Source organism: Bos indicus x Bos taurus, chromosome 23 (assembly GCF_003369695.1).
Source record: "Bos indicus x Bos taurus breed Angus x Brahman F1 hybrid chromosome 23, Bos_hybrid_MaternalHap_v2.0, whole genome shotgun sequence".
NCBI classification, from domain to species: domain Eukaryota; kingdom Metazoa; phylum Chordata; class Mammalia; order Artiodactyla; family Bovidae; genus Bos; species Bos indicus x Bos taurus.
This window is the reverse complement of record NC_040098.1, coordinates 31,833,676-31,860,200: the sequence shown is the minus strand read 5'-3', so window position 1 is coordinate 31,860,200 and position 26,525 is coordinate 31,833,676. Positions and strand designations below refer to the sequence as shown.

Sequence of the window (26,525 nt, the reverse complement as noted above, 5' to 3'; positions counted from 1 at the left end):
CTGGGTCATCCCAGTGCACCAGCCCCAAGCATCCTGTATCCTGCATCAAACCCGGACTGGCGATTCGTTTCTCATATGATATTATACATGTTTCAATGCCATTCTCCCAAATCATTACCTCCGCCTCCCACAGAGTCCAAAAGACTGTTCTATACATCTGTGTCTCTTTTGCTGTCTCACATACGGAGTTATCATTACCATCTTTCTAAATTCCATATATATGCGTTAGTATACTGTATTGGTGTTTTTCTTTCTGGCTTATTTCACTCTGTATAATCAGCTCCAGTTTCAACCACCTCATTAGAACTGATTCAAATTTATTCTTTTTAATGGCTGAGTAATACTCCATTGTGTATATGTACCACAGCTTTCTTATATTCATCTGCTATCTGACTTTTTTTAATTTGACAATTAGTCTTTACTTGGGGATAAAAAAGCATATTTTTTAAAGCAACATGATAGAATTAAAATTTATGTGTAATTTTCTAAATGATATAAATGAAATCATACCATTCTATTTTATATCATCTATAATCTTTATATCATTTTATACATATGTCTCTATTGATATAAAATGATAATTTTATATAATTTGTGTAATCTAAAGAACTATAAGTCTGTCTTACAGTTATATCCAGTTAAAAATATAATTATACACTTCATTCATAAAGGAAAGAAATTTTTAAAATACAGTATTCATTGAAAACTATGTAATTTCATAAAAATGAACTTTTATGAAATACAAGAGAATATATTTATAAATAAAGAAAATAAGAATTCCAAAATAAAGTATTAGAAATAAGAATCCCATCACTTACAAAATAATTTATGTGTTGTTATGGATTAAATTTTTGAATAAAAATTGAAAGGTTGTGTCTTGAATTCCAATGAGTTTAAAAAAAAAACAAGAACAACTTGTACTCCTATTTTAATTGTTAAGTAAAACATCACTTTCAAGTTGTAGTGATAGAATTTTTCTATGATATGTGACATACTAGCTCAGTGACAAACATTTTCCCAAATTCAGAAGGCTAATAAGCATCAAAAATTAATCAACCTCATAGCTAATATCACCCAGTTTAAACAATATGAGATTAGGGGGTGCGGGCAGGGACCAAATGAAAAGAATCCACCTGCCAGTGCAAGAGACGCACCTGGGTCAGGAAGGTCCTCTGGAGAAGGAAATGGCAACCCACTCCAGTATTCTTGCCTGGAAAATTCCATGGACAGAGGAGCACCTGGCCAGCTACAGTCCATGGGGTCACAAAGAGTCAGACATGACTAAGCATGAACACACGCACACCAAACAACTGCCAAAGATTTAAGGAAAAATAAGCTGCTTTAGAGTTCAGTAAAATAGGTACCTCTGTAATCTCTCTATCAAGACCTTTAAAATATTGGAAATACTGTTAACAATTAACTATGGAGCAATGATTGGAGAAATGATGACACAGCTACAGGAAGATCATACAGACATTAATGATTATTTTTGTAGAACTTTAAAACCAAAGCAAATTTTCACAATGTAAAATTATGAAAGGAAATGTAGAATATAAAATTTGTAAACACACTATTATTTATATTTTGTTAAATTTAGTTCAGTTCAGTCGCTCAATCGTGTCCAACTCTTTGCAACCCCATTAATCACAGCATGCCAGGCCTCCCTGTCCATCACCAACTCCCAGAGTTTACTCAAACTCATGTCCATTGAGTCGGTGATGCCATCCAGCCATCTCATCCTCTGTCGTCCCCTTCTCCTCCTGCCCCCAACCCCTCCCAGCATCAGGGTCTTTTCCAATAAGTCAACTCTTCGCATGAGGTGGCCAAAGTATTGGAGTTTCAGCTTCAGCATCAGTCCTTCCAATGAACACCCAGGACTGATCTCCTTAAGAATGGACTGGTTGGATCTCCTTGCAGTCCAAGGGACTCTCAAGAGTCTTCCCCAGCACCACAGTTCAAAAGCATCAATTCTTTGGCACTCAGCTTTCTTCACAGTCCAACTCTCACATCCACACATCACCACTGGGAAAACCATAGCCTTGACTAGACGGACTTTTGTTGACAAAGTAATGTCTCTACTTTTTAATATGCTATCTAGATTGGTCATAACTTTCCTTCCAAGGAGTAAGCATCTTTTAATTTCATGGGTGCAATCACCATCTGCAGTGATTTTGGAGCCCCAAAAAATAAAGTCTGACACTGTTTCCACTGTTTCCCCATCTATTTCCCATGAAGTGATGGGACCAGATGCCATGATCTTCGTTTTCTGAATGTTGAGCTTTAAGCCAACTTTTTCAATCTCCTCTTTCACTTTCATTAAGAGGCTTTTTAGTTCCTCTTCACTCTCTGCCATAAGGGGGGAAATATGCCATAAATTTATATATGCCATAAATTACATATACTCAAAAGAATGAAAAGAAATAAATCAATATTGCAGTGTGGTTGTTTCTGGGATGTGGGTAATCTTTTCCTATCCTTCATGTATATCTGTGTTTTCCTAATATTCCACAATAATTGTAATTGGGGGGATCCAAAAGAAAGAGAATTATTAAAAGATAGTCTTCCTAAAATACATAATTTATACCTACATGTAATATTGAAATTTTAAGTAATTATTTTACATAATTACTTGATATGACCCACCTCTCTCTGTGAATTCCTTAGCCTGCTTCATGAAGAATATAATGTGTTACTATTTGCTCCCCTGCAGATGTGTACTGATTATCCTCTGTCATGACCAACCAGAGTTGCCAGGAAGGCTTCATCTTGTTGGGTTTCTCAGACAGACCCAAGCTAGAGCAGATCCTCTTCGTGTTTGTCCTCATCTTCTACCTTGTGACTTTGGTGGGCAATGCTGTCATCATCCTGGTTTCCCGCTTAGACCCCAGCCTTCACACGCCCATGTACTTCTTCCTCACTAATTTGTCCTTCCTAGATCTCTGCTTTACCACCAGTTCTATCCCCCAGCTGCTTTTCAACTTAGGCAGCCCAGATAAGACCATCAGTTATGTGGGCTGTGCCATCCAGCTCTTCATGTTCCTGGGACTGGGTGGCACAGAATGTGTTCTCTTGGCTGTCATGGCTTATGACCGCTTCACTGCAATCTGCAAGCCCCTCCACTATTCTGTCCTCATGCACCCTCAGCTCTGTTGGAAGTTGGTGTCTGTGGCCTGGGGAGTTGGACTTCTCAACTCCCTGGTTATGTCTCCAGTGACTATGAAACTGCCACGATGTGGGAGATGCAGGGTGAAACATTTCCTGTGTGAGATGCCGGCTCTGATAAAAGTTGCCTGTGTGGATACAGTGGCTGTAGAGAGCACTGTTTTCATCCTATCAGTGATCATCGTTCTGGTGCCCCTGTCGTTCATCCTCATCTCTTATAGCTGCATTGCCCTTGCAGTGCTGAGGATGAAGTCGGCGGCAGGAAGGAGGAAGGCTTTCAACACATGCGGGTCCCATCTCACTGTAGTCTCCTTGTTTTATGGGAATATTATCTACATGTATATGCAACCAGGAAATAATTCATCTCAGGACCAAGGGAAATTCCTTACCCTCTTCTACAACTTGGTGACTCCCATGTTGAACCCTGTCATCTATACACTGAGAAATAAGGATGTAAAGGGTGCACTCAGGAGACTTGTGTCTACAAAGTAAGGTGACAGTGACCAGTTTTCTGGTTACTTCTTTTATTCAGTTAATAGAAATAAATAATTCTTAAAGTAAAAATTTTTAATTTATTTAAACACCTCTACCAACCCAATAAAAATTTCCATGAATGGAATTTGGAAATATGTACTATAAAGGCCAAATATGATCCTGATTAGATAACAGGTAAATTTAGGTAAAAATTAATTTTCAATATATCTTATGTTTAACACTTCAAATCATCTTTTTTCCTTCTTTTCAGTTGTCCTCATCTAACTGAAATCCAATAAAACAATCAGTTCATTCACTCAGTCGTGTCCGACTCTTTGCAACACCATGAATCATTAAAACCATGAATCAATATATATAAAGATTTGTATCCAGAATATATCAAGAATGTGTACAAATAATGAAAAGGCAAACAACTGAATGAAAAGGGGAAAAAAGCTAAAACCAGACTTTTCACAAAGTAAGATGTATGTAAGGCAAAAAACACATGAAAAGGTGCTCGTTATTTTCATCTTCATGAAAATTAAAACCACAAGATACCACTTTATAATCATTAAAATAGCTAAATTAAAACATAAAATACCAAATATTAATAAAGATGGAGAGCAACTGGTACCCTCATATGTTGCTCGTGAAATATAGAGTGATTTAATTATTCTGGGAAAGTGTTTGGCTACCTCTTTAATAAAATTAAGCACATATCCTCTATGATTGAGTATTTACACTCCTGTGTATTTTCCTCAGAGAAATGAAAACAAATGTCCATAAAAAAGATTTATGTGAGAGAAGTCTCACAGAGGTTTTGTTCATTAGAGCACAAAACCAAAAACAATGCAAAATCTACAATGAAAAAATAGATACAATGTGATAAGTCACCAAATGTAGTTCTATTCATCAATGAAAATGAATTATCTATTGATCCATGCAACAATATGGATGGACCTCAAAAACTTCCTGTTGCATGGGAAGTCAAAAACAAAGCATGGATACCATATTATTCTAATTATATGAACTTCCAGGTAGTCAAAAGACTAAGCTAAGATAATGGAAAGCAGAGCAGTGATTTTCTTTGGGGATTTTAACAAGGTGGGAACATGAAGGAATTTTTTAGGGTGATATAAGCACTCTACATCTTGATCTAAGTGATTGTTGCTGCTGCTAAGTCACTTCAGTTGTGTCCGACTCTGTGCGACCCCAGACGGCAGCCCACCAGGCTCCCCTGTCCCTGGGATTCTCCAGGCAAGAACACTGGAGTTGGTTGCCATTTCCTTCTCCAATGCATGAAAGTGAAAAGGGAAAGTGAAGTCGCTCAGTCGTGTCTGACTCTTAGCGACCCCATGGACTGCAGCCTACCAGGCTCCTCCGTCCATAGGATTTTCCAGGCAAGAGTACTGGAGTGGGGTGCCATTGCCCTCTCCACACAGATGTATAATTTGTCCAAAAAAACTACAGATTAATATCCCTTATAAACATTGATGCAAAAATTCAAAGCAAAGTTTTAACAAACAGAATCCAATAATATCCCAGGAATGCAGTTAAACAGTTGAAAATCAGTTAAAGTAGTCTATGTCTATACCAATCTGAATGTGCCTTATCTGACCTGAAAATCAATGTATTTCATCATATTAACAAATGAAAGAAAGAAAAACCATGTGATCATCTGAATAGATGCAGAAAAAACATTTGATAATTTCAACATCTGATCCTGACAAAAATTCCCAGCAAACTAGTAATACAAACAACTTTCCTCAACATTTTAAATGGCATTGATGAAAACATATACATATATCAAAACATTAAATTATACTCTTTAAATATGTGAGGTTACTGTACATCAATTATACCTCAATAAAAGTGAAAAGAAAACATGGAAGAACGAAGAGAAGGAGGGGGGGGAGGAAAGAATGAAGGAAGAAAAGAAGTGGAAAAGAAGGAAGTAAAGGAGACAGGAAAGGAAAAAAATCATGCCACTGCTGACACTGCCATCTTTCCAAGATATGTGGTAATACTTTAAATTTCTTCAATTTCTACATTTTTCTGCTTATTATATTACTCAATTCAGGACCTGAAAAAATGGCACTTCAAAATTTCAAAAAATGTATGTATGTTTATTATGACAATAGAAGGTATAATCTGTTCCACTGTGGATGGTGACAGAAGCCACAAAATTAAAATATGCTTGCTCCTTGGAAGAAAAGCTATGATAAACCTAGACAGTAGACTAAAGAACAGAGACATCACTTTGATGACAAAGATACATATAGTCAAAGGTGTGGTTTTTCCAGTATTCATGTACAGATGTGAGAGTCAGACCACAAAGAAGAAAGAAGGCTGAGGAGCCGAAAAATTGATACTTTCGAATGGTGATGCTGGAGAAGACTCTTGAGAGTCCCTTGGACAGCAAGGAGATCAAAACAGTCACTCCTACAGGAAATCAACCCTGAATTTTCGTTGGAAGGACTGATACTGAAGCTCCAATATTTTGGCCACGTGATGAGAAGAGCTGACTTGTTGGAAAAGACTCTGATGCTGGGAAAGATTGAAGGCAGGAGGAGAAGTGGGTGACAGAGGATGAGATGGTTGGATGACATCACTGACTCATTGGACATGAGTTTCAGCAGTCTCCAGCAGATAGTGAAGGACAGGGAAGCCTGGCATGCTGCAGTCCATGGGGTCACAAAGAGTCAGACATGACTTAGAGACTGAACAACAACAACTTGTTCCATGGAGACCTTTAGTGTTGTAAGTTCTAACAAAAGCATACACTTACCACCCCCACGTTAACTGTTTTTTCTTTTCAGTGTGACTTGCAGGAATAAACTATGGACCAACACTCACTTGTGTGTATTTTGTACTTATTTCAGAAATCATAGAAATTTCATTATATGTAAGGGTATAACTTCTAAGTAATAGAGAGCTAAAGGAAACATATATTCTTCTACTAATCATCTTCAGAAAGAGTTGAGAGATTGACCTACAAGAGACTGCATGTGGAAAAAAAAAGGAGAGATTGCATGTGTAATGCATGCTTTGTAAATGTGTATATATGTATTTACGTGTGTGCAATAGCACATTAACATATAATGTATTATTTATGTTATTAAATCCAAGTACAAGTCAAAATGTAGCATGTTGCAGTGTATACTACAAACTGAACTTGATCAGGGATCTATGGGCTAGAATGTCAGATTAAATTTTTCTAAGGTGTTTATATTTATTATTCAGATTTCAGAACTGTAAGAGTGTATTTCATAGGGAGATGGTTGTTTGTGAAGCTTAGGTGAATAGAATCTTTGTGACCCTATGGACTGTAAACCCTCTAGGCTCCTCTGCCCGTTGGAATTCTCCAGGCAAAAATACCGAAGTGGGTAGCCATTCCCTTCTCCAGGGGATCTTCTCAACCCAGGGATCAAACCTGGTCTCCTGCATTGCAGATTCTTTACCATCTGAGCCACTAGGGAAGCCCATAATATATTTTCTATGTTATTAAATCCAAGTACAAGTCAAAATGTAGCATGTTGTAGTTTACATTACAAACTGAGCTTGATCAGTGATCTAAGGGCTAGACTGTCAGATTAAATTTTTCTGGGATATTCATATTTATTATTCCGAATTGTTTAAGAGTTTATTTCGTAGGGAGATGGTTGCTTGTAAAGCTTAGGTGAACAGAATCTTTCAAAATTAATATGTACATTATTTATTCTTTAAATTTTTTTCCAGGTAAATTTATTTGAGTAAGCATCTGCAGAACATGGGGATTCATGGAAATAAGGGACTATTTTTCATACTTTTAGAATATATATGGGGCCTTTGCTAGATGTAAGATACAAAGGCCCTGACCAATTGATGCCTGAATCAAAGAATTTGTAAAATGGTATGAGGACAGTAATCTAAATATATTCTACCGTTTGAAATTTTGCTGAATTATTGTCAGTGAAATGTGTAGAATATGAAATAGAACTTAGGTCATGTACTATTCAGACATGATAATGTTCTTAAAGGTCATTTTTAAAAAGGAAGAAGGTTAAAATGACCAACTCCCATGCCTCACATCAGCATTTTTCAGGCTATATGCAAAACTGTATGTAAATACTGCCTGGTGTTATTACAGCTAGTGGCTGCCGCTGTCCCTGGCAGCAGTGAATCACACCCTTCACTCAGTGCTTCCTGTCTACAGCCTTCTCCAAAATAGATGCTACATAATATGGCTGCCACACTAGTGAAATCACAGTTGGGCCTAATTTCTGGTTGGCTTTATCAGGATTGGTGTTAGAAAGTTTTTCTTTGAGCCTAAACTTTCTTTTCACAGCTGCCTCCACCTATTTCTCTGAAAAAGCTAATGCATTCAACCCATGAACTTTATAATAAAGCCACAATCAAAATGCAAGAAAAAGTGATATCTCTTTAGCAATTGTCAGAAAATGCTAAAATACTAGTATTCCTTACAGTGCTTTTATTGGTTTCTTGCTTTTATTTTTATATTGATTTTATTTTTTATTTTTATAATGATTTCATGCTTTTATTTTTGCTGTACTTCATAGTATGTTCTTACATGCCTCTTTGCAAGTAGAAATGGGATAATGTTCCCAAATACAGTTGTAAATAATAAAAACCAGTGCAGCCTGTAGGGAAGGAAAAAATTTTCCTCCACCATCTTAGGGTCCTGGCTGGGTCTGAAAATTAAACTGACAAAGACAGATAAACAGGAGAAAAGCATACAAATCTTATTGAACTTTTACGTGTTCATAGGAGCTTTCACAAGAGAATGAAAAACCCAAGAAGGGCAAACCAGTAAGCTCCTTTTAGACAAAGAACCAATATATTTGTGAAAAATTGACAAGACAAAGGGGTCTGGACTAGAGGTGGCCCAACTATAGCTAGGTAGTACTTATCTTCCTTAATAGCAATAAGGGTTAGTTTAACAAGGTTTGTTTACAAACCTTGTCTACAGACTCCTCTGGTGCCATCTCTGGGTTGATAAGAGTCTATATGAAAAGGAGAATATGTACTGCTTCAGGCAGAAAATGGTGAGTTTTTTCAGCATTTACTGCTTAGTTGCTTTCAGCTCAAAATATGTTCTATGTTCTTTAGGTATATTTTAGGATGAGAATATTCTGCATTAATTCAAACTGCTTAAAATTTTTTTTTAAAAACATAAATGCTCCAGAACAGTGAATCATCATCTCTGGAGGTTGAAATGAATCCATTAACCAGGTTTGGAGCACTCATTTTTGTAAAAGAATGTAATGCAAAAGGGCTTCCCTTGTGGTTCAGTGATAAAGAATCCACCTGCCAATGCAGGAGACATAGGCTCAATCCCTGGGTCGGCAAGATACCCTGGAGAAGGAAATGGTAACCCACCCCAGTATTCTTATCTGGGAAATTTCATGGACAAAGGAGCCTAGTGTCCTACAGCTCATGGGGTCAAAGAGTTGGATATGACTGAGCACCGATGCACCACACTGAAGTAAAGAAATTCCCTCAGAGTTATCAGAGGAAATTTCAGATGACTCATGGGGGACACACACATACATCTAAAGAGCTCTAATGTTCAACTGCTTCCATTAAGCTGTCCTTCTCAGCCATCATCTGGAGTTAGAGTCCTTCCAAAGTACCTTCTTCATCCTCCCTTCACATTCCTGTTCCTCAGTGTACATATGAGGGGGTTGGTCATGGGGATAATGACAGTGTAGAAAAGAGACATGAACTTGTTCTGATCCTGGGAGTCACTGCTCCTGAGATGAAGATACACATAGATGGCTGTACCAAAGAGCAGGGAGACCACCATGAGGTGGGATCCACACGTGCCAAACCCTTTTCTCTGCCCTATAGTGGACTTTATTCTTAAGACCGCCCTGACAATCTGACCATAGGAGAACATGAATAAGGCAAGAATGATGACACTGCCAAAAAAGGTAACATATACATTCATAGTGGTGTCAACACTGCCAAGTGTGAGAAAAGGAGAGATCTCACAAAGAAAGTGGTCTAATTTATTTCTCCCACAAAGTGGTAAAAGGAAGATATACACTGTCTGCAATAAGGAGTTGGCAAAACCAATGATTCATGAAGCAGAAGCCATCAGGGCACACAGACGGGGGTGCATGATTACTGTGTAGTGAAGGGGCCTGCAAAAAGCTTCACAGAGGTTAAATGACAAGAATACTAAAAGAAAGCATTCTGTGCATCCCAATCCCAGATAGATGAAGAACTGAGCTACATAGCCACCGAAGGAGATGGATTTGTCTGCTCCACTGAGATTAACCAGGAACTGGGGAACAATGCTGGTGGTGTAGCACATGTCCAGAAAGCTCAGGTTAGAGAGGAAAAAGTACATCGGGGTGTGAAGACGTGGGTCCAAGTAGGACAATGCAATGATGGCTGTGTTTCCCAGCAAATTGAAGACATAGGAGATCAAAAGGACCACAAAGAGAATTTGTTCCAGTTGATGTCTGTCAGAGAAGCCCAGTAGGATAAACCCAGTGAAAGAAGTTCCATTTTTCTGTTCCATCTTTTATTAGCACATGGCTCCTGTCAAGACAAAGCATTTAAAATTTTAAAAAGTATCTTCCAAAAGGGGGAAGGCCTAGGGAGGTGGTAAATCTATCATGTTAAAAGACAGGGCCATGGGATTTTATATGCAACTATCTGGTTAGATAATGTATTCATTGAAATCGACATATATTATACCAATTTGGGGCTTCCCAGGTGCCATAGTGGTAAAGAACCCATCTGCCAATGCAGGATACATAAGAGATCAAGGTTCGCTCTCTAGGTTGGGAAGATCCCCTGGAGGAGGAAACGACTAAAATGATTTAGCATGGCATGGCATGACGTGGCATATCAACTTAGTTCTACATTACCAAAAATAATGATATTGATGTTTAATATAAGAAAAATCAAATAGTAGACCTTGTGTTTCCATGCATCATAGATATAAAAGGTCTTTTTCAGATTGAGTTTAATAGGATTTAAAGTACTGTAAGAATATACAGTAGAGAAGCAATGCTGTACATAAAGCTTTTGGCAAAATTGCTTCTCTACTCTTTTCACATATTTGTGAATGCTACCTTGGTCTTGGTATGGTAGGAAGACAAATAAATAGACAGAGCCTAAAAATATGACCATTCAATTACAATAATTACAATGCTTAATTCATGTCCTCAAGATAACTAAAATTACTACACCATAATAAGAACTCCAAAATTTCACTGATGTCACCAACACTTACCTCTTCTTTCTGTTGATTTCATTTTCACAAAGTACCAATAACCACAGGGCATGGACTTCTAACGGAGGTAGGATTATTCACTTCCAACATTTTAATCAAGATAAACATTTTTAAAGCTATCTAATTGTGTAATCTGTGCATAAAGTATAATGCTCTACATTGCTCTCTATGATAAATAATTAAATGCATAGAGATAAAGACATATACATTGTCAGTGCACTGACAGGTCAAAGATAGAATATAAAACTAAAACTAATATAAGGAATGGCATAAAGAAAAGGATATTATGTTATTATAAAATCTAAGCACCTCCATCTACAATAGGCTAATTTATATTTGCAATCTTGAAGCATCAGTTATACTAAACCAAGCACATTGCCATTCCTAAGGTTAGTTGATTATCATTTTCATCCAACTATTTAGTATTTGCATAAGCATGAAGTGAAGTGAAAGTCACTCAGTCATGTCCAACTCTTTGCAACCCCATGGATGATAGAGTCCATGGAATTCTCCAGGCCAGAATACTGGAGTGGGCAGCCTTTCCCTCCTCTAGGGGATCTTCCCAACCCAGGAGTTGAACCCAGGTCTCCTGCATTGCAGACAGATTCTTTACCAGCTGAGCTACAAGGAAAGTCCTTGCATAAGCATGGTTATACACTACCCCAAGTGGCATTAGAAAATAAATAATTCAGTTCTATCATGTTCAAATTGTTAGACATAAAGTAAATTTTTAATTCTTCCAAAATTTTAAAAATTTGAATCAGGTTTGAGTGTAGAACCTATTGATGTGTTAAATAAATTGGTACCAAATTAGCATAAAATAAATGTTAATAAAATCTGCATAAGGGAAAAGTAAAGGGCAAACAAAAGAAGAGTCAGTGATAGAAAGGCCACTGGGAAATATTCCTCCATCACTACCATAAATATCTTCCTTGTCCCATAATTTAGTTAGTTGCAAGGAAAGCAAACAACCAAAATATCATAAGGTTTAAAATATAAAAGCACACAAAACAATATTTAATACTTCATATATAAGAAGGATTGAACTAATTTAACTTCACACTCAATCACCTGACAACATTATGGAAGAATACATGCATATCTTGCAAAAACAATCTTTAATTAGTAAAAAAAAAAATGTTCACATTTAAAGTTTGAAAAATACAGCATCCAAAGGTTGAATGCTGGACAGATATGCTACCTACATATCAATTAACAATATAATTACTGGTATTACTGTTTTATGTTCTAAAACCTTTACAAGCATAATCACAACTCCAAAAAATTGAAATTTACCATTTCCCTTTTACATATGAAGAAATAGGTTAAAAGTAGTTAACTAACTTAACCAGAATCATAAAATTCCCATTTTAATAGAAACCCAAGTCCTTTTAATATCTAAGTCTGTGCTTTTAAATAGCTATTACCTTATCATCAAGCAAATGAATATATTAAAATTCAAAGGCAGTACATGTGGTATAGAGGATGTAGTATTTTATACTTTCTTTGACTTTTATAATGATGTGATCAATGGTATCCACAAAAAAATCTGGGTCCAAAAATTTCATAATAAAATTAATCATAAAAGTATGAGAAAAAAGTACCATTACAGTTTCCATGTACAATGACATTCTACATCCCCCTGATTCACATCTGCTCAGAAGAGCAAATTTAAAAATCATGGTTCAGTCTCATGAACACATATATAAATATAATATAGTCATCTGAAATGTACTGCTGGCAAATTATTTTTAATGTACCTAATAAAGAAGTATTTAGCAGAGTAAAGGAGGGAAAAAATAAAATGCTAATTCATTCAGGGAAAACACTAATATAATAACACAGTATAATAAAATACTAATTTATTTGAACATTATCATATCAATAAGGACCAAGAAGGCAGCTGACAAAAGGTAAAATCCTCCAATTTTCATAGCAGCATTATTTTCAATTGCCAAGATATAGAAGCAACCTATGAAATAGATGAATGGATAAAGAAGATGTGGTGTATATTTATATAGATAGATAGGTACAATGGAATATTACTCAGCCATGAAAAAGAATGAAATTTTGCCATTTACAACATGGACAAACCGGGAGAGTATTATGCTTAGCAAAGTCAGACAAAGAAAGACAAATACTTTATGTTTTTACTTATATGTGAAATCTAAAAACTAAAACAAATGAATATAACAAAACAAAACAGACTTAAAGATACAAAGAACAAACTAGTGATTACCTGTGGGGAAAGGGACAGAGAAAAGGGCAAGACAGGGGCAATGGATGAAGAGGTTAAAAACTACTAGGTACAAAATAAATAAGATATAAGCATATAGCATAGGGAACAGAGCCAATATTTTAAAATAACTTTTTGTGGAGTATAATCTTGAAAATAAAAAGTCACTATGCTATATACCTGAAGTGAATATACAAGTCAACTACTCTTCTATTTGAAAAAAAAATACTTGGGGAGATAAAGTTGCATAAACCATTTACTGCTTTATAGGATAAACAAAAAAGCATGCTGAATGGCTACCTACATGACAGATAAAAATGAATGATTTTAGATTGAAATATAAAGTGTCAGGCAAAGAAGACACCAACTAAAATAGAATAAAGAATATAACGTTCTCTTTATGTTAAAATTGAATCCACATAGAGAGCACACTGAGACATAATTAGGATACTAATGTATACTGCTGCTGCTGCTAAGTCGCTTCAGTCGTGTCCGACTCTGTGCGACCCCATAGACCGCAGCCCACCAGGCTCCCCATCCCTGGGATTCTCCAGGCAAGAACACTGGAGTGGGTTGCCATTTCCTTCTCCAATGCATGAAAGTGAAAAGGGAAAGTGAAGTCGCTCAGTCATGTCCGACTCTTAGCGACCCCATGGACTGCAGCCTACCAGGCTCCTCCGTCCATGGGATTTTCTAGGCAAGAGTACTGGAGTGGGGTGCCATCACCTGCTCCGACTAATGTATACTAAGATACTATATATCTTAATAATGTACACTAATATACATACTATATACTATAATGTATCCTAATGTATACTATACTAAGATACTAATTCTTTTTTTTTTTTTACATTCAGGAAAATTATTATCCTTTAGTAAAGTTGGATATGGGAAATCTCTTGGTGCTAGAAGCATTAACCCATTAATTCTCTAACATATTCTGCTGTTCCGGGTCACTTTGCTCCTTTTATACTTTCCTACTCAAAATCAATTTCTCTTAAAACTATTCACACCACCACAAAAGGCAGTCTTCCAAAGGAAGAAATATGTTTTGGATAAAGTTAATTAGAAATTCTCATTTCTTTCCTACATACTTTCCTACATACAAAGAATTGTGTAATTTCACTGGGAATTGTCATCTATGTTAACACAAGCATCAGTTGACTTCATGCAGTAAGAAATCTTGATCTATATTAGACAAACTATGTAAATAATAACTGGAAATACTAGACACATTCACTCTAACTACAGGAACAAAAAATGGTGTCTGTGTTAACCATCATTATGTGACATGATATAAGAAAGTCTTGCCATAAAAATTATATATAAGTTATTACTTGGATACAAAAAAGAAATAATTGAAAAACAACAAAGTTTATGTAGAAAAATTTAAATAGGTAAAATTAAATAGATTCTATAAGACAAAGATGACATTCTGTGTAACAATTATTTTAAAAATGGAAAATGATATCTCACAGGAACACAATTTTACTATTCTAATCAAGAGAATAGGCATCAAATAAAAGAAGTTAAATGCTTAGTACTGACACACATCAGGTGGTAGAGATAATAGTTTGCAATTACAATAATTGTACAATACTGACAAATAATATGACTAAAATTTGAGTGGAAGAATATGTATTTTAATAAAACTGGTTACTCAGTAGGTAAACCACACATTTTAAAGACAGGAGATTTCAAGATAATAATTTTTAAGATATTTCAAATTATACAACATTCACATATTTTAAACATTCAGACTCTGTCTTATCCAGTTTCTCAATGAATCCTGAAGTCTCGGCAAAATTTCTGCAGCCTCAGGGCTATGACTGAGTTACTATTGCTTTGAGGCATTGACACAATATTCCTTGTCACTGTCAACCTACATTTGGAAGATTCCATGTATATTTTAGATATTTTTGTACCTCTTTGAAAAAAATGAACATTAAAAAACATAGATGGTGACAGTAGATTTTGAGAAATATTGTGTAATTTCACAGAAAATAAGGACCCAGAGGAAGAAATGGAAACATATAGTCTAATAGTTTTACATTCAGACATGCATTATTATCCTGTTTCTAAATGCATGTTTTACTACAGCTAAATATGCTGTATTTAAATTATTTTCATGTGTACATACTGTGTTATAATGAATGTACTAAAATAGAATGAAATGTCTAAGAATAAAGTGTTGGCTTCTAAAATAAACAATTGAGTTTAGTTCTTATATTTGTTGAATTTCTGTAGGAATTTCTGTTCATTTTGCCAACTGACATATATGCTAACCAACTGAGCTTTTCAAGAACAATCACAACTGAAAATAATCTTATTTGCCGATTCCTAAAGCAACAGAAACTTAGTTCCACTTTACTTACTTTTATTAACCTTATCTGTGGAACCAAAGCTCTTATCCTAGCTAATATCCAAGTTGCTACTTTAACACAGTACTGGGGACTGGAACTTGGATATATAAAATCAGAAAGCAGGTTGTTTGGAATGAGTGCAATCAAGCACCAGATTAACCTGAAATTTTTCTTAAGCCATAAAGTGTTTTCTCATGATGACTTCACATATCTTCATGTGGTACTGGGGATATGTATTCTATCTCATGGTAGGAAGATAAAGAGAGGTAGTTTTGAACTCTTAGTATTACCTCCTGAATACAATGACCTGGCTGTTTTGACAGACCCATGTAGGCAACAAGAGAAGGTGGTATGAAACTGCACTGTGACTGGGTTGGCACAGAGAAAAAAACCAAACCTGGCTGACGTCTCTGGTGAATGTGTGTCCTAAAGTGTTAATCAACTGATGTCACCTCGCTGTCCAGAGATTCCAACCATCAGGGAAAATGAATATCAAGGAAAATAGCAGAGGACACAAAATCTGCCTCTTTTATAATTTCACATATTTGACAGATGACTGATAATTTTCTAGACCTCCCAGTTATCTTAGCTCTCATCTTTGAATAATTTAGATGTTTCACAAAACATGAGATTTTCTCTTACAATTGCAAAAACAACTTTTACATATAAATATATAATGAAAACTTCATTCAGTTACTTAATATTAAACATAAATATGCAAATTATTTTTCACTTAGTATAATTCATAACCACTTATAAGGGATCATAGAGCTAATGCAGTAATTAGGCACATTCTTATCTTTTATGGTCAATGTAAACCACTATATTTACTACTAAACATCTAATGTGGCTAAGAAAAAAAAAAATCAGTGTATAGAAGTATACATTGCTCAGTTTATACCCAAAGGTTTTAATTATCTACTCAAACAATAAAGAGAAAAATTATCATTTTTTTAACAAAATTGACATGGTTTGTTTAAATTCAACTAGTCTTTGCCTTTACGTTTCACATGATTTCGGCTAAAGAAAAACAGAAGGAAGTTGATGGGCCTTGTGTCTGTTTAAGTCAAGTTCAAAGTTAATTCAGTTAAATTATCTCAAAACAGTTTATCTTGACAATATAGGGAAAAGGCAGGTATAAACAACACCTGACTTTGAAAAACTTTAGCTCTAAACTTCAAAGGCAGTTTCAAAAGTGAAATTAAATCCCCTTTTCAAGATGGGAACACATTTTGTTTCAGAGCAATACATGACTGCTAGTTAGCAGTACAAGCTAGCTCAGAGAAAGCCATTTAGGTTTGAAGCATCTCAGTTTCCACATGCTAGTCAGACAAGCATCGAGAGCTTCTGTGAATAATTTACATTTTATTGCCAACTGCTTCCCATATATTCATAAATTTCAGTTTTCTTGATAATTTTCTACTAAACTACCCATTACTAAAAACATTCATAGATTAAAATTTTTCTGTTATGTAATACTAGTTAAATCTCATCATATTTATAAGGAGGTCTAGTTAAGACAACTCTGCTTAAGTCGTCCAGAGGAGGGATTGAATAGAAACCTGCTACTAATGCATTTCTTCCCAGTTTACTCTTACTGTTGCAAGTATTAGTTAGCAAAATCTCTTTTGATAATAGTTTGGCTGTTATCTAGCAATGCTAACCTGCAATTACACTCCTGGATACAATATTCTTCTCTAAAGTCATTCTTGGTCACCTACCTCAAGTGACATATATAAGAATGCTCAAAGAAGCATTGTTTGTATCAACCAAAACTTGAAAACAATCCAAATGTTATCAACAACAAAATAGGTAAATTTTGACCTCTTCATACAACAGAGTACTACACAAACTACAGCTAAACAAGTCAAAATGAGGTCTTTTTCCAAAAAGAGCTGAGAAAAATTTGAAATTCACCAAGTAATCAATCCCTTGACATAAAGTTGAAAAGTGGTAAAACAAATTGTTGCTTATGAATGCAAACACGGGTGGTAAACAACTATGGTTATAGTCAAAAGTTATCAGATCAGATCAGATCAGATCAGTCACTCAGTCATGTCTGGGTGCTGCGACCCCATGAATCGCAGCACCCCAGGCCTCCCTGTCCCTCACCAACTCCCAGAGTTCACTGAGACTCACGTCCATCGAGTCAGTGATGCCATCCAGCCATCTCATCCTCTGTCGTCCCCTTCTCCTCCTGCCCCCAATCCCTCCCAGTATCAGACCTCTTGAAAAACCTGTATACAGGTCAGGAAGCAACAGTTAGAACTGGACATGGAACAATAGACTGGTTCCAAATAGGAAAAGGAGTACGTCAAGCCTGTATATTGTCACCCTGCTTATTTAACTTCTATGCAGAGTATATCATGAGAAACACTGAGCTGGAAGAAGCACAAGCTGGAATCAAGATTGCCGGGAGAAATATCAATAACCTCAGATATGCAGATGACACCACCCTTATGGCAGAAAGTGAAGAGGAACTAAAGAGCCTCTTGATGAAAGTGAAAGAGGAAAGCGAAAAAATTGGCTTAAAGCTCAACATTCAGAAAACGAAGATCATGGCATCCAGTCCCATCAGTTCAATTCAGTTCAGTCGCTCAGTTGTGTCCGACTCTTTGCGACCCCATGAATCGCAGCACGCCAGGCCTCCCTGTCCATCACCAACTCCCAGAGTCCACCCAAACCCATGTCCATTGTGTCAGTGATGCCATCCAACCATCTCATCCTCTGGCGTCCCCTTCTCCTCCTGCCCTCAATCCCTCCCAGCATCAGAGTCTTTTCCAATGAGTCAGGTCTTCACATGAGGTGGCCAAAGTACTGGAGTTTCAGCTTCAGCATCATTCCCTCCAAAGAAATCCCAGGGCTGATCTCCTTCAGAATGGACTGGTTGGATCTCTTTGCAGTCCAAGGTACTTGCAAGAGTCTTCTCCAACACCACAGTTCAAAAGCATCAATTCTTCGGTGCTCAGCCTTCTTCACAGTCCAACTCTGACATCCATACATGACCACAGGAAAAACCATAGCCTTGACTAGACGGACCTTTGTTGGAAAAGTAATGTCTCTGCTTTTCAATATGCTATCTAGGTTGGTCATAACTTTCCTTCCAAGGAGTAAGCGTCTTTTAATTTCATGGCTGCAATCACTATCTGCAGTGATTTTGGAGCCCAAAAAAATAAAGTCTGACACTGTTTCCACTGTTTCCCCATCTATTTCCCATGAAGTGATGGGACCAGATGCCATGATCATCCCATCACTTCATGGCTTACCATCTTACATTCCCATCAACAGTACATAAGTGTTCCTTTTCCAACTTCACCAACTGTTGTTATCCTTTATGTTTTTAATAATAGCTATTCTTTTATTTTCTTCCAGCTTCGTTGAGGAATAATATTTTCTTCTAAAAGTTTTATGACTTCATGTCTTATATACAGTATTGCATAAGTTTGTTTTGCCATCAAACCATCTCATCCTCTGTCGTCCCCTTCTTCTCCTGCCCTCAATCTTTCCCAGCATCAGGATCTTTTCAAATGAGTCAGCTCTTCGCATCAGGTGGCCAAAGTATTGGAGTTTCAGCTTCAGCATCAATCCTTCCAATGAACACCCAGGACTGATTTCCTTTAGGATGGACTGGTTGGATCTCCTTGCAGTCCAAGGGACTCTCAAGAGTCTTCTCCAACACCATAGTTCAAAAGTATTAATTCTTCGGCACTCAGCTTTCTTCACCGTCCAACTCTCATATCCATACATGAATACTGGAAAAACCATAGCTTCTGTTATGTTTTAATTTTTTATGCTGGTGTTTCTTATACCTTGCCCAATTTATTTTATTAATAATCTATCTTGAATGGATGTTTGTGTTAGAGATCCCCCCCTCAAAATCTCAGTCTTTTCAATTTCTTTATCGCTTCTTTCCCACCCCTCAACTTCTTTTCTCCCATCTGCTTTCAATATGTTGGCTCTTTCCCATTTCACTTACCTTGTTCCCCAGTCTACTGTAAAGAGAATGATTTCCATAATTCTCCAAAGAACATATTTTGTAAGTAGAAAGCCAATATTTACAAAATATTGTGTATGTATATATAAATGGATGTGTTTATTTGTTGTTGTTGTTGTGTTAGTCACTCAGTCATGTCCAATTCTTTGCGACTCATGGACTGCAGCCCACCAGGCTCTGTCCATGGAATTCTCCAGGCAAGAATACTGGAGTAGGTAGCCATTCCCTTCTCCAGGACATCTTCCCAAACCAGGAATTGAACCCAGTTCTCCTGCACTGCAGCAGATTATTCACTATCTGAGCCAGTACAACAAGCCAATCTTTGATTATATTGTAAATATCACATATTATTCCTTCTCCCCTAGTCACTTTACACATTCAACTTACAGAAAGATTAAGTACATTGGGAAGCTACATTTTTTTTAATGTTGAATCATTTTAGACTTATTAAGTTACTGAGATGTCCAATAACATTTATTTTTCCAAAATCACAGAGCTGGTGCTTTCTTTTGAAGCCCTTTGAGTTCCAATTTTTCCCTATCTACCTGGAAGAAGACACACTTCAAAGAGGAAAAAAAATGCTTTAAATTTTAAAAAAACTTTAAATTAAAAAAAAAAAAGTAAAAGGCAAAAGATTTACTCAATCTGAAGAGAAACCAGAGCTTGAACTGAAGTATGACGGTTGAAAGAAATACACTATATCAAAACACTCAAAGCAAAAGAAGCATCATAGGGGAAAAGCTGAACCGTGAAACTAAACAATAAGGAAGCAACAGGACAAGAAAAAGAACCTTGACTATGATGCTTAAGAGTTTATACACTTTACTGAAGAAAATAGTGCACAAAGAAATTTGAGCAGAAAAGGAATTCTCACTTTTAAACATTAAGGAGATTCCTCAAGTCCACATTCACAATCTCACATCTTAAATGAATATCCACTTGAAGGATATACATGGACCTTCAATATATACACAGAGAGTAAGATAATTTGAGTATTTTTTCTCATTCCACCACAATTAGAGTCTACATGAAAACTAAATTCGTACAAATATTGAATCAATATGGTGCACACCCAAAACTAATGTAAGTGTCAACGATATCTCAACTTATAAAGAAATGTAAAGACTAGGACTTCCCTGGTGGTCCAGTGATCAAGAGTCCAACTGCCAATTCAAGAGACACAGTTTTGATCCCTGGTCAGGGAAAATTCCGCACGCCTTAGGGCAACAACGCCTGTGTGCCACAACCACTGAATCCTGTGCAACCGCAGCCCAAGAGAAGCCACTGCAGTAAGAAGCCCAAGCACCTGAGCTAGAAAGTAGCCCCTGCTCACCACAACTAGAGAAAGCCTGTGCACAGCAACAAAGACCCAGCACAGACAAAATTAAATAATTTTTTTAAACGACTAGCCAAAAAAAATTTGCAATCAATATACGAGATTTGAAATTTGAAAGTTAAGTGGAAACAATAGGTTCACTCCTAATCAATTTGGAAGGAAAAGATGGACTATGTTGATGTCACCTCTCCAGAGACTCCCTCTTTCCTTGAACCCTAGAGACAGTCAAACTCTGGATACTTGAACTGAAGCTAATGAGTTACATGGGGCAGGACACTCTTGGGGCCACTAAAAATAAACACATCTTCAAGTATCTCAGTCTCTTAAAGCACATGCTTTGACTCTGGTGCTTATAAAAATATCCTTCAGATATAATATTAGCCCTTTTATAGGCAGTTTCCATAGATTTTACAGATTCCAACATCTGTTTAGTTACAGAATTAACTGTCTACTCTGATTTATATGCCTCATATGTCCTGAAACATGTAGTGCACTCATAGATTCCTCCTGGGAAAACTCTGCAGATGACAAAAGTTACAGTAAATGTAATTTTTAAAAGAACTGGTTCTACCTTCAATGGAGCCTGAGTGAGTTATAATTTTCATTTTCCTTGCCTTTGAGAACTAATCACTTTCAAGTTTAGCATATTTTAAAATATATTTAAATGCATGGCTCTGTATTTATCCTAAGGATTCTGTCCTATCTGCTTCACCTCAAATCAGTTCAGTTCAGTTCAGTCACTCAGTCGTGTCCAACTCTTTGCAACCCCATGAATTGCAGCATGGCAGGCCTCCCTGTCCATCACCAACTCCTGGAGTTTACCCAAACTCATGTCCATTGAGTCAGTGATGCCATCTAACCATCTCATCCTCTGGCATCCCCTTCTCCTCCTGCCTTCAATCTTTCCCAACATCAGGGTCTTTTCAAATGAGTCAGCTCTTTGCATCAGGTGGCCAAAGTATTGGAGTTTCAGCTTCAATATCAATCCTTCCAATGAATATCCAGGACTGATCTCCTTTAGGATGGACTGGTTGGATCTCCTTGCAGTCCAAGGGACTCTCAAGAGTCTTCTCCAACACCATAGTTCAAAAGCATCAATTCTTTGGCACTCAGCTTTCTTTATAGTTCTACTCTTACATCCATACATGACTACTGGAAAAACCATAGTCTTGACTAGATGGACCTTTGTTGGCAAAGTAATGTCTCTGCTTTTGAATATGCTGTCTAGTTTGGTCATAACTTTCCTTCCAAGGAGTAAGTGTGTTTTAATTTCATGGCTGCAATCACCATCTGCAGTGATTTTGGAGCCCCCCCAAAAAATAAAGCCAGCCACTATTTCCACTGTTTCCCCATCTATTTGCCATGAAGTGATGGGACCGGATGCTATGATCTTAGTTTTCTGAATGTTGAGCTTTAAGCCAACTTTTTTGCTCTCCTCTTTCACTTTCATCAAGAGGCTCTTTAGTTCTTCACTTTCTGCCATGAGAGTGGTGTCATCTGCATACCTCAAATACCTTTCCTCAATTCCAAGACCACACTCACTTGATAACCACTGAATTACTAGCTTTCATGGGGGACAAGTAGTTATGTGATTCATCTGTCTGACATTAACATTTTCATCAATACACCAAGCCTCTAATTTCATACAACTATGGTGATCCTTCAAGACCATCTTGTTTCTTCTAGAAGTAGTTTTAAATCTTTCATCTTGTTATTTTCTCCTAAAGAAAACACCATATTCTTAGTCCAACACCCATTCAAGTGTCTCTAAGGCCACAAGACATAGTTTCTTTGACCCAAAAATGTTCTGGTGATATCTGCAGAGATAGTGTCTATGCATCAGTTTGCTATTTACTTAAAGTAAGTTCTGGACTGGAAGAGGAATCTGAACTCCAGACTTGGAGAATAGTGGTATGGATGAAAGGAGAAATGAAAGGAGGTAAGTATTTTCTCTACCAATTCAAACAAAATGTTAGATCTTATTATCATGCAATCTGTAATGATATTTTAGATTTGTAAAGTGTAACAAAAGTGTGTATGGGAAAATAAGCTTCATTGGACATTCATGCCAAGTAAAGGAAATCAGTTTTTCCCTATTATTGCAGACTTCTGCTATCTACACAGAACTTAGAATGAGAAATAGCAACATTATCCATAATGCTTAGCAATTATCATGACCAAACGCACCTCATTTATGAACTTAGACTAAGATAGAACTAATACCTGCATCTTAGGCTTACCACTGCATACTAGGCACTTACAGTAAAGAATTGTTACAAGTTAACAGGCATGATTACATTATACTTGCTATTGGTTGAATTGTGTCCCCTCTCCCATCCAATGGTAGGTTGAAATCCAAAACCCAAATTCCTGTTTATGTGACCTTATTTGAAAGTAGAATCTCTGCAGATGTAATGAAGTTAAGATGAGGTTCTACTCACTAGTGTGATCCCTAATACAATATAAAGAAACACAGAACAGAGAAGCAAGGACACTGCCATGTGACTGCCGAGGAAGTAATTGAAAGGCTGCTGCAAGTCAAGAAACCCCTAAAATTATCACCAAAGCACCAGAAACTAGACAGTTGCAAAGATATATTCTCCCCAACAGGTTTCAGAGGTCCTGGAGGACCTATATTTTGGACCTTCTAACCTCCGGAATTATAAAACGATAAATTTTTGCTGTTTTAAATCTCTAAATTGTGGTATTCTGTACAGCAGATAGGAAAATGGCAACCCACTCCAGTGTTCTTGCCTGGAGAATCCCAGGGATGGAGGAGCCTGGTGGGCTACCATTTATGGGGTCGCACAGAGTCGGACACAACTGAAGCGACTTAGCAGCAGCAGCATGGAAATTTGTTTTAAATGCTCATGTCAATTTGATTCTACTTTTTGTAATTACAAAGAATTTTACATATTCTTGTCAGAATGAACTTTTTATTAATTCAGATCACATTCTGTGCATCACTGAGAAAAACAAAATCACTTTGCATCATGTTCCAGACTGAATGTTAAGACATTTCAGTGATCTATGAGAAATAGCCTATTCAAAAACATTGCCGAAGACTTCAGCTGGTACCATGATGGACAGGAAAAGGTCATTCTCTGTGACTCTTAAAGTACAAGGATAGAGGGAAGAAGCAAAGGTAAAAACAATACATTTGATAAAACAAATTGTAGTAACTAATGCCAGTTTTATGATTCTGGGTATTTTGAAAAAAGGGCCTGATAATCTAGAGGATACCAGAATTAAGAACCATGGGACCTTAATCTTAACCATGGGATCTTAATCATGGGATCACTAAAAAATGTGAAAAGAATGAGAAGAGCTTACTCAAAATATGACAGTAGATCTCTTAGAACACAAACCTACCAGCTTTCACTAAAGAACTAAAGACATTATCTCTTATTAAAAGCTAATAATGTTATTTCTATTATTGCTGCTGCTACTGCTGCTAAGTCGATTCAGTCGTGTCCGACTCTGTGCGACCCCATGGACTGCAGCCTACCAGGCTTCTCTGTCCATGGGATTCTCCAGACAAGAACAATGGAGTGGGTTGCCATTTCCTTCTCCAATGCATGAAAGTGGAAAGTGAAAGTGAAGTCACTCAGTCATGTCTGACTCTTAGCGACCCCATGGACTGCAGCCTACCAGGCTCCTCCATCCATGGGATTTTCCGGGCAACAGTACTGGAGTGGGGTGCCATTGCCTTCTCCCTATTTCTATTATTAGGAAGCAGAAAAAACCAAGATGCATGGGTTGGTGGGCAGCCTTTAAAATCTCAGAGATTACTAGCGGTAGTTTGATACTTAGACACCAAGTATCCTGTTTCAATTTAATTGTGTTTTAGAACTTTTAATTCTAAATTAATTTAACATTTTGACACCACAGTAACAACAGCCACCAAGCCACAAAATAATCACTAAAAAACTTATAATAAAAGGAATTGAAGTACTAAGAACCAACAGAAAATATGTAATTGAGAGGCAGCAGAAGATCCTCCTGACTGGTCATGGATTTTGCTAATAAAAAAGTTATGTTTACAAAAGTTGGAGTCCTACAAGTTTCCATAAAACTTGGCAATTAAAAAATCTAAAGTTAGAACAGTCAAGACTGCTTTTAACTCTTGTTCAAAAATTCATTTGTAAAGTTTAAAAATAAAATTAGAAAAAAAATTCATTTGTATTCCTCTTGTACATTTATAAATTCCTATAGCTCCTAAATTTAGTTTCTAAAGTCCTTTACAGTTTTTGAACTTCCTTTTCACTTATTCAACAAAATTATTTTGTAAACCTGCTATGTATACTAGACTCTTTCCTAGGCTGCAGTGCTATTATGAAATATTTCTCTTCTTTAGATATTCTGTTCAGTTCAGTTCAGTCACTCAGTCGTGTCCGTCTCTTTGCAACCCCATGAACCGCAGTACGCCAGGCCTCCCTGTCCATCACCAACTCCCAGAGCCCACCCAAACTCAAGTCCATTGAGTCGGTCATGCCATCCAATTATCTCATCCTCTGTCGTCCCCTTCTCCTCCTGCCCTCAATCTTTCCCAGCATCAGGATCTTTTCAAATGAGTCAGCTCTTCGCATCAGGTGGCCAAAGTATTGGAGTTTCAGCTTCAATATCAATCCTTCCAATGAATATCCAGGACTGATCTCCTTTAGGATGGACTGGTTGGATGGATCTCCTTGCAGTCCAAGGGACTCTCAAGAGTCTTCTCCAACACCATAGTTCAAAAGCATCAATTCTTTGGCACTCAGCTTTCTTTATAGTCCAACTCTCACAGCCATACATGACTACTGGAAAAACCATAGCCTTGACTAGATGGACCTTTGTTGGCAAAGTAATGTCTCTGCTTTTGAATATGCTGTCTAGGTTGGTCGTAACTTTCCTTCCAAGGAGTAAATGTCTTTTAATTTCATGGCTGCAGTCACCATCTGCAGTGATTTTGGAGCCCAGAAAAATAAAGTCTGACACTGTTTCCATTGTTTCCCCATCTATTTGTCATGAAGTGATGGGACCAGATGCCATGATTTTAGTTTTCTGAATGTTGAGTTTTAAACCAACTTTTTCACTCTCCTCTTTCACTTTCATCTAGAGGTTCTTTAGTTCTTCACTTTCTGCCATAAGGGTGGTGTCATCTGCATATCTGAGGTTATCGATATTTCTCCTAGCACTCTTGATTCCAGCTTGTGCTTCCTCCAGCCCAGCATTGCTCATAATGTACTCTGCATATAAGTTAAAAAAAGCAGGATGACAATACACAGCCTTGACATACTCCTTTCCCTATTTGGAACCAGTCTGTTGTTTCATGTCCATTTCTAACTATTCTTTCCTGACCTGCATAGAGATTTCTCAAGAGGTAGGTCAAGTGTGCTGGTATTCCCATCTCTTTAAGAATTTTCTACAGTTTGTTGTGGTCCACACAATCAACGGCTTTTGGCATAGTCAATAAAGCAGAAGTAGATTTTTTTTTTTTTGGAACTCTCTTGCTTTTTCAATGATCCAACAGATGCTGGCAATCTAATCTCTGGTTCCTCTGCATTTTCTAAATCCATCTTGAACATCTGAAGTTCACGGTTCACATATTGCTGAAGCCTGGCTTGGAGAATTTTGAGCATTACTTTACTAGCTTGTGAGATGAGTGCAATTGTGCGGTAGTTTGAGCATTCTTTGGCATTGCCTTTCTTTGGGATTGGAATGAAAACTGA

At 36.9% G+C, this 26,525-nt stretch overlaps 1 protein-coding gene and 1 pseudogene across 1 annotated transcript; one reads left to right on the top strand and one right to left on the bottom strand.

The window, feature by feature from the left end:
• Nucleotides 1-2,718: 2,718 nt before the first annotated feature.
• Nucleotides 2,719-3,654, top strand: LOC113881708 (olfactory receptor 2W3-like). Its single transcript, XM_027524775.1, has one exon. It carries the CDS (start codon nt 2,734-2,736, stop codon nt 3,652-3,654), a length of 921 nt encoding a protein of 306 aa, XP_027380576.1. The 5' UTR covers nt 2,719-2,733.
• Nucleotides 3,655-9,239: 5,585 nt separating this feature from the next.
• On the bottom strand, nt 9,240-10,165 carry LOC113881653 (annotated as a pseudogene).
• Between the last annotated feature and the right edge of the window lie 16,360 nt (nt 10,166-26,525).

What these genes read in the sequence shown, in the direction of transcription:
- LOC113881708 (XM_027524775.1), top strand. Translation starts at nt 2,734, where the DNA reads ATGACCAACCAGAGTTGCCAGGAAGGCTTCATCTTGTTGGGTTTCTCA.